The sequence below is a fragment of the Vulpes lagopus genome, chromosome 10 (assembly GCF_018345385.1).
Source record: "Vulpes lagopus strain Blue_001 chromosome 10, ASM1834538v1, whole genome shotgun sequence".
NCBI lineage: Eukaryota > Metazoa > Chordata > Mammalia > Carnivora > Canidae > Vulpes > Vulpes lagopus.
Window position 1 is genome coordinate 59,316,009 of NC_054833.1, and position 7,910 is coordinate 59,323,918.

General features: G+C 61.0%; 1 protein-coding gene and 5 non-coding genes across 6 annotated transcripts; 4 read left to right on the forward strand and 2 right to left on the reverse strand.

Moving 5' to 3' along the window:
- Positions 1-405: 405 nt before the first annotated feature.
- Positions 406-478, forward strand: TRNAK-UUU. The gene has a single exon. It is a non-coding gene; the product is annotated as a tRNA-Lys (tRNA).
- Positions 479-1,139: 661 nt separating this feature from the next.
- On the forward strand, positions 1,140-1,211 carry TRNAQ-CUG. The gene has a single exon. It is a non-coding gene; the product is annotated as a tRNA-Gln (tRNA).
- A 466-nt stretch (positions 1,212-1,677) lies between these two features.
- On the reverse strand, positions 1,678-1,759 carry TRNAL-UAG. Its single transcript has one exon. It is a non-coding gene; the product is annotated as a tRNA-Leu (tRNA).
- Positions 1,760-2,261: 502 nt separating this feature from the next.
- On the forward strand, positions 2,262-2,348 carry TRNAR-UCU. The gene is given in 2 exon segments: positions 2,262-2,298; positions 2,313-2,348. It is a non-coding gene; the product is annotated as a tRNA-Arg (tRNA).
- A 218-nt stretch (positions 2,349-2,566) lies between these two features.
- HES7 (hes family bHLH transcription factor 7) lies at positions 2,567-5,418 on the reverse strand. Its single transcript, XM_041772797.1, has 4 exons — positions 5,377-5,418; positions 4,405-4,500; positions 3,709-3,796; positions 2,567-3,387 (listed from the first exon to the last, which is right to left on the reverse strand). Exons 1-4 carry the CDS (start codon positions 5,416-5,418, stop codon positions 2,936-2,938), a joined length of 678 nt encoding a protein of 225 aa, XP_041628731.1. The 3' UTR covers positions 2,567-2,935.
- A 1,774-nt stretch (positions 5,419-7,192) lies between these two features.
- On the forward strand, positions 7,193-7,263 carry TRNAG-GCC. The gene has a single exon. It is a non-coding gene; the product is annotated as a tRNA-Gly (tRNA).
- Positions 7,264-7,910: the final 647 nt, after the last annotated feature.

The following is a 7,910-nucleotide window of genomic DNA, read 5'->3' on the forward strand; positions in this document are numbered from 1 at the left end:
GCCAGGGCCCCAAAGTGCGCCCGGAGCTCCCGGCTCCTGAAGGCTCCCGCGCGGCTTGCAGGGCGGGGGTGGGTGCCGGGGTGGCCGGGATCTGGGTCAGCCGGTTGACGGATGAACCGCTTCGCCGGGGAGGTCCGCAGGCGGCAGCGGCCCCGCGCGGCCAGTCCCGGCACCGCAGCGGCCCGGCCTCCGCCGCGCTCCGGCCCCGGCGGTCCGACTCGGGCGGGGACCTTGCTGGAGCGAGGCCGGGAGAGCGCAGGCGGCAGCCGCGGGGCTGCCCTTGCTTTCTCCCGGCGCGCGCCCGGGGCACTGCGCTCGTGCATGCAATCAGCCTCGGTTTCCAAGAGCCTGGACTTCCGTGGGGTAGATAGCTCTAATAGGCAATGGAGCAAGGAGCAGGCAAGAGCCCGGATAGCTCAGTCGGTAGAGCATCAGACTTTTAATCTGAGGGTCCAGGGTTCAAGTCCCTGTTCGGGCGCTCAACTTTTTTTCCCCCTCTCAAGGAGTATAGATTAGATCTCTTCTTGAATACACGTAATATCTATATTCTTTTAAACAAAACCAAGGGGTAAATAAATAAATAAATAAATAAACAAAACCAAGGGGAAAAGGATCGTGAAAGTGCTGTAACAGAGCTTTATTTATTTATTTTTTGTTACATGTCTTTAAAAAAGAAATATGATAGTAACCCAGTCAAGGACTTTAGTTTTCAAAAAGTAGAACGAATGACCGTGAAGGGAAAGTAGAGCTCTCTTATGATAATTTAAACGTGCTAGTAGGCACAATACAAAGTAGAAAGAATCACGTGAGATTAATTTTTTGAGATTAATTTTAATAACAATTTCTTTAACCCAATGAAATCTTATCATCCTAACACGAGATCACTATTTTTAAATTATGAATGGATCTTAACAATCTTTTCAGTAAGCCCCGTGTCTTCTGAGGATGGTGCGGATTTTAAACGTCACAGCGCATCTCAATTTGTACTTCAGGTGCTGCGTAGAGGTGTCCACTGCTTCCGGCAGGCATATTATTTTCTTCTTTTGTCTCCTATGAATGGCAGGATGGGAGGGGAGGGAGCCGCGCAGACCAAGAACTTCAGTAATATGTGCACTCCCAGAAGTAGCTTTCCCGAAGTTGGTTCCATGGTGTAATGGTTAGCACTCTGGACTCTGAATCCAGCGATCCGAGTTCAAATCTCGGTGGAACCTTGCATTTTAGCCAGTACCCACTGGCCTATTTTATGTATCAGCCTTTTTTGTCTCTACTGGGTACCCTCTGGACTCTCTTACGTATCAGATTCTTACGTGAGCAGCTCTTGTCACCCGAGTCTGAGGTCAGCAAACGAAGGTGCTGTCGTTAGAGCTTTCCGGACTTGGGCACTGGAGCCCAGACACCGTCAGAACACTCGGTCAGCACTTACAAAATTAGCAGATCGTGCTAGTTTGGGGAGAGAAGGATGCTTTTTGAGGATGCATCATACAGCGGAAGTGCCTTATGCAGAACGGAAGGTCACTTTGGCAGCTCCCACCGCGTCCTGGCTGGCACCAGCTAGGCCGACCAGAATGCCAGACAGGAGAGGATGGCGAGTCCTCGTAAAAACAAGGGGCTTACATCCCCCGGAGGAGAGGGTCTTAGGAGTTCTGGGGTGCCCAGGCCACCAGAAAAACTCCAACTTGGCAGCGGTGGGATTCGAACCCACGCCTCCGAAGAGACTGGAGCCTAAATCCAGCGCCTTAGACCGCTCGGCCACGCTACCTGCGTGGAGGAGAGTCCTCCCCGTAGTCCTCCTAAGAGACTAGAGGGGCGAGACGGGCTCGTGATACTTGTGCCCGCGGGTCAGCCGGCCTTCTTGAGAAGCCGGAGAGTGGTGAACAGCGGGGGGCGAAGCTGACGGAGCGGAGGAAGCAGAGGCACACCGGTATTTACAACGGAAAGAGTTTATTTCCACGGGGGGGGGGGGGGGGCGGGGCGTATCTGGGAGTGGGGTGCGCCGGGGGGGCTGGAAGCATCCCCCAAGAGGGCAGCCGGAGCTCTGGGCTCGCTCGCTGCAGTTCAGTTATGCTCTCTCCCACCTGTGCGCGCCCGCAAGCCCGCCTGCCTCTGGTGCTTTGGGCCCGCTGCCGCTCCGGAGCAGGCCTGCGACGTCCCAACCACGCGCTCTCGGCACGCCCCGCGCAATTCCCTCGCACCCCTCTCCCTCCCCGCCCCTGCGCCGGTGCTAGTACCCGTAAGCCGTCAGACGCCGCCGCCCGCCAGGTGGCTCTGTGGCGCAATGGATAGCGCATTGGACTTCTAGTGACGAAAGAGCGATTCAAAGGTTGTGGGTTCGAATCCCACCAGAGTCGATTTTATTTCAATTTTTTTTTTTAATCCCCCTTCCTCTTTATCCGGCTCTTCCTTAAAGGCTCCCATCCCTTCTCCCCCTACCCTATTTCAGTGTTTTCCACCTGGTGTCAGCTCCAACCTCAGTCTCCGCTCTGCTCTCTTTACTTACCTGTCTGCCCCGGGGCTTGGGCCATGGAGAGCAGGACTGGGGGTGGGGGGAAGGGAGGGCGGGAGACAGAAGGAAAGGGAGACAGAAGTGGGCGTGGACGCCGACATAAAGGCAGGCCCCTGGCTCGGGGATACACGGGGATTTAATAACCACTTTATTCCATGCACTAGGGACTCGGGAAGGGGCTGGGGCTGGGCCGGGGGCAGAGAGGGTACAATCCTAGACGCAAGGGGGACAGGGAAAAGGGACAGGAACCAGGGAAATATATATTTATATAGATACTCTAATATAGACCACATCTCACCCGCGCGCTGCGCCCGCGCGCCCCTCCGCCCTCCCCAACACCTGCTCGCCCCGACGCCCGGGTCCCTCTGCTGCCCTCGGGCTGGAGTCTCTACCTCACCCCCAGCCCCCGCCCCCACCCCACCCCCCCCAAGCTCAGGGCCAAGGTCTCCAGAAAGCGGGTGGCGGGGGCGGCGGGGCCTTGGGCGCCCCGTCTTGTCTGTGCGGCGGCGGCGGCGGCGGCAGCAGTCCGGTGAGGGGCGCCGGCACGCCGGGATCCCCGGCGCGGGGCGAGCAGGGGGACGGGGACCAGGCGCAGCGCGGGCTACGGGGGCCCTGGTGCACTGGGGGGCGCTGGTGCAGCGCGGGGCCGGGCGCCGGGGCGGCGGGGTCCAGCGGAGGGCGAGGCGCTTGAGGCCTCGGATCTACCGGCTCTGGCCGGGGCGGCTTGGGGCGCAGGTAGCCGTGCAGCGCAGAGAAGAGCTGGGCGCGGGCGGCCGGGCTGGCGTCGTGCGCGAAGGCCGCCAGGCGAAGCAGGCACTCGCGGAAGCCGGACAAGTAGCAGCTGGCGAGCGCCTCGGCGTCCTGAGATGGGGACCGGGGAACCCCTGGAGCCGCGGCGGCGGGTGCGGCCGGCGGGAGGACCGGCGGGCAGGGCGGGGCCCCGCAGGGGTGAGGGGAGGGGCGGGGCGCAGAGATACCGAGGCCCGACAGCCGCACAGAGACAGGAAGCCAGATGGACGGACAGAGGGAGCAAAATGAGGGAGACACAGAGACAGACACGCGCGGGCGTTATTAACCTCGCCTCGGAGCAGACCTACCACTCCCCAAGCCCCCCCGTCCATCGCACGGTCCGCCCCAGCTACCCCGGCCCGGGCCTCCGGGACCCCCCCGCCCGCCCTCCGCGGCGCCACCCCCCCGCGCTGTACCCGGGGGCTCCACCCGGCTCGGCTCCCTCAAGTAGCCCACGGCGAACTCCAGTATCTCTGCTTTCTCCAGCTTCGGGTTGCGGAGGTTCTACAGACGGGAGGGGGGTTGGGCGCAGAGACAGAAAGGGGTGGGGAGAGAGGGGGGAAGTGGCAGGGGGAAGAAGGGAGGGGGGGATGCGGGAGCTGGGGGTGCCCCCCCGATCGCGTGCGCGCGCTGCGCACGGAGCGCGCCACCAAACGCGGAGTTGGCGACGACCAAGAATGGTCCTGGGAAAACCTTGAGACCACACCGTCCAACCCGAGGGGATGAAACCAGACCCCACAGTGTGAGGAAGGGGTTTGGAAACCGGCAACCCCCGGGCCTGAAGTTAACCACCCAGCAGGCCGTTCTGAGGGGGGCGCGGGGGAAGAGGAGGAGGGAGCATTTACAGACCCAGACGTGGGAACGCTGACCGACCCTGGGAGTGAAATTTACAGAGCCCCGTGTGAAACTTACAGACCCGAGGGGCGGCCCTGAAGATCGCGTTCTGAGGGCGACAGGGGGCTCTGGGATGGGATTCCAAGGGCGGGACTCGGGTCAGGATGCCTGGGGGCCTGGGTCGCCAATGCAGCATGTGTCCCCCACCCCCGTAGGAAAGCCATGGGACGCGAGGACCCGGGTGCTGGGGGCGGTCCGGGGCCGGCAGAAGGACTGACCTGGTCCCGGGTCCGCTCCAGCAGCAGCAGCCTCAGCTCTTCCAGGCTGCGGTTGATGCGGTCCCGGCGCCGCTTCTCCACCAGCGGCTTCAGCATCTGCGACCAGCAGGAAAGGAAGAGCGGGCCGACCGGACCGGGGCTCAGCGCGGCCGCGCCGGCGTTCGGGTCCCGCGGCTGGGATAGTCCCGCCTCCGCCCCCACCGGAGCCTAGGGCCGGGCTCCTCGGGGATCCCTCTCCGCTCCCCCTCCCGACGCCCCTAGGGTCAATCAATGCCTGTAGCTCGCCTCCTCTTTCCCGGGTCTCGTCTCGTCCTCCCTCCTCCCCTCTCTGTGTCTCTCCTTCTCTTTTCTCTCTACGTCTCCGCCTGGTGCAGTCTCTGTCTCAGTGGAGAACTCTGGGGGGGCCCTCTTTGCGCCCAGACACGTGGGCCGCAAGGTGCGGGCTCTGAGTTGGCGGCCCTGAGTGTAGAAAGGGGGATAACCAGCGCAACCGCGCCTCCTATTCCCCCTCTAACGTATCTATGCAGTCACCTTTCTCCACTGGTTCTAAAATCTTCCACCAGGTTTCAGGTCTCTGGAACCAGTGCCTTCGGACCTCGTCTATAAGGCTGCCCTGGGCCAACTCTGGGCTCGCGTGGAGCAAGTGCCTACCCCCTCGGCTTTTTGTTGCCACCCATCTCTGTGCTCCCCTGGCTTATTGAACTCTGACTCCGGCCCCTCCCACACCCTCCAAGCCGCAAGGTGCCAAACCCCATTACCCAAACCCAAGACCTCTACTTCTGCACCCCACGCAGCTCCTGCTCTGACCTGACCCCTTCATCAGACGTCCCAGCCTCCTTCCCAGCTCTTTGCTCCTAGGGTCCCCCCACGCATCTCTCCCCCCCTTCCAACTCAGCGCCCTCTCCGGGGCCTCAGGGACGCCGTGCCCTGACCAGACCAGGGGCCTCTGCTCCCTCCCCTCCCGCCTCTCACCTTGGGGCCGTCCCTATTCTCCGCTCGATCCCGAGTGACCATCGCTCCTCTGGACACTGGTGTGGACCGAGCCCCTGCCCGCCTTGTGCCTTATATCTCGCCGGCCCCTGGGTTGGGGAGGTGGGGGTTGGTCCCGGACCCGCCCCTTTCGGCACCCGAATCCCGACCACCGCTACCCCGGGCACGAGGCTCCCGGAAAGGGGAGGAGCGCAAGGGAGAGGAGAAGGCGTGGAACTGCCTGGGAGTGTGGGAAATGAGAGGCCAGTGGAGCACCGGCCGGTTTGAGGCCCTTATGGCTGTATAATGAGGCGGAACCCAGCTGAAGGGAGGAGGTTATTAGGGAGAGAGGGAGTTGAAGTGATTTGGGACAGGACTTAGGAATGTTCAGAGTCCACCCCCCTCCACCACCACCTCCACCACCACCACCAGTCGCAGCTTTCTTAGGAGCTCACGGTTCCCCCCACCGACTCTGAAATAAAAGTTAGCACCCCTCAGCCTCCCAGTCTGTATCATATGCACCTTTCCCCAAAATTCACCTCCTAATTGGGTAAGGGTGCCATCTGAGTGTGCTGGGTGAAATCTAAATCAACTGAGGCTCTGTCTGTCCGTAGGTGAACAAGCCCATTGGCTCCATCTAAGTGAATCTTCTTCTATTCCCCCAACACTGCGCGCACTGGTCTAGGATGGGGTGGCTGATACTGACATATGCACCAGATGCCCAGCTTAGCTCTCCAGGATCTAGTGGAAAAACGATGTGACATCAAGTCACCAGTATAGAAGCAGAGTGAATTAGGTGCTGGGGAAAGGGTCATACTGACTGGTGGCTGCACGGGGGAGTAGGGGGACGGGCCCTGAGGGAAGAGGAAGCAAGACTTTGAAGCCTGGGCAGGACGTGGGGACATCTCCCCACATAGAAGTATTTGGGTTTTTTTGTTTGTTGTTGTTGTTGTTGATTGAAGTATTTGATTCAAAACTAATTCTAGGAGATTCAGGCCAATGGCTTCCAGGACACCTGATGCCAGTAGAGCTCCGGCAACTTGCTCCTGGGGACCCGTCCCGCCCACAGGGGGGCAAGGGGCTGGCAGTCTTTCTAAAGGGACAAGAAAGAGATACGAAAAATGATCAACACCCACCTCAAGCCAAGAACATGACCCTCTGCAGAATGATACGTGAACACCTGGAGGCTTCAGAATAAAGTATTTGAGTAGATAAAATCAGAGATTTAACGGGACAACCAGACTGCCCGGGACAAGGACACAGGGAGACAAGGTTGCAGACTACGACGGAAGATAAGCTGCCGAGTCCCAGCCAACCAGGCCCTCGGAGCCCTCCCAGGGCCTCTCCACACCTTGAGGAGATTTTTGTTGTGGTGGTGGTTGTGGTTGTTTTCACGGAGCCCGCCTTGCCAAAGCCTGAGCCTGGAGAGACACAGACTTTGGGGTGGGTGCTCCCATTTGGGATCAGGGCCACCAGCACATCCCACCTCCCCCTACCTGAGCCAAATGGGAGCGCAGATGTGTGGCCCCAACAGCCCCCTGGCCCCCCTCCTTGGGAACCTGCGCTCCGGCTGAGTTTTTCTCACCTGCACGCGAGGCTTGGGGCCCCGGGCTGTTCGCACCTGGGTGTGGGGCCGCCCCTGGCCATATGGGGCGACTTTATGGCCGGGTGGCCGGATCCCGGCGGGAGGAAGGATGGCCTGACGCTCCACCCACGTCAGCTCCTGGGAGCACTCTTTTGCTGAGGGCTGGGCCTACACCTTCTGCCCGACCAGTGGCCTCAAGCTCAGGTAGGGCCACCAAGGAAGCTACCACTGCTTGCATTGGTGGTTCAGTGGTAGAATTCTCGCCTGCCACGCGGGAGGCCCGGGTTCGATTCCCGGCCAATGCACTGCCTTAGGTTTTTTTTTTTTCCCCCTTGCCCCCAAATGGGAGAAGTCTGATGAAGTGTCAGAGAAGCATCTCCGTCCAACATTCGTAGCAAACGTTAATCCTCAACTTTTTTACCCTGTGGCAGAGTTGGAGGCTCTGGATCCAGATCCGGATTCCCACATGCTCCCACTCCTGTCCTCCCACCCAGGGGGGCTCCTGCTGCCTTCCACACTCTTCCCTCTATGCCTCACCGCCCCACCCACCCTCCCGTCCCTGAACCTCCGCAGGCGTGACCCTGAGAAAGACCACGCAGCTCGGATCCCTACCCCGAGGGGCCTCCCACCCTCCGCGGGGGCGGGGCGGGGCTCTCCTGGCCATTTCTCCTCTTCGCTCCGTCTATCCTAGTTACTATCCTCTCCGAAGCGCGCCTGCTTTTTCTAATCCGCGGGTCCCGGCCTTCCTGTGCGCCCTGCCGCCCCTGGGCGGCTCGATCTCTTGCCGGGTGTCTCGGCAACGTGCGCGCGGTCGGGCTGGCGGTGCACCTGCGAGCGCTCGCCTCTAGCTCCCTCTCCCGCCCGCGCCACTCGGCTCCCGCGCGCCCCGGTCGCTTGCTGATCTCTCGTCGTCTCTCCGGGTCTCTGTCGCCTTCCGACACTCTGCGCTCCC

What these genes read in the sequence shown, in the direction of transcription:
- HES7 (XM_041772797.1), bottom strand. Translation starts at nt 5,418, where the DNA reads ATGGTCACTCGGGATCGAGCGGAGAATAGGGACGGCCCCAAG. An exon ending in AGAATAGGGACGGCCCCAAG is followed by an intron (nt 4,501 to 5,376) that starts GTGAGAGGCGGG and finishes TGCTGGTCGCAG; the next exon opens with ATGCTGAAGCCGCTGGTGGA. An exon ending in TGGAGCGGACCCGGGACCAG is followed by an intron (nt 3,797 to 4,404) that starts GTCAGTCCTTCT and finishes TCCCGTCTGTAG; the next exon opens with AACCTCCGCAACCCGAAGCT.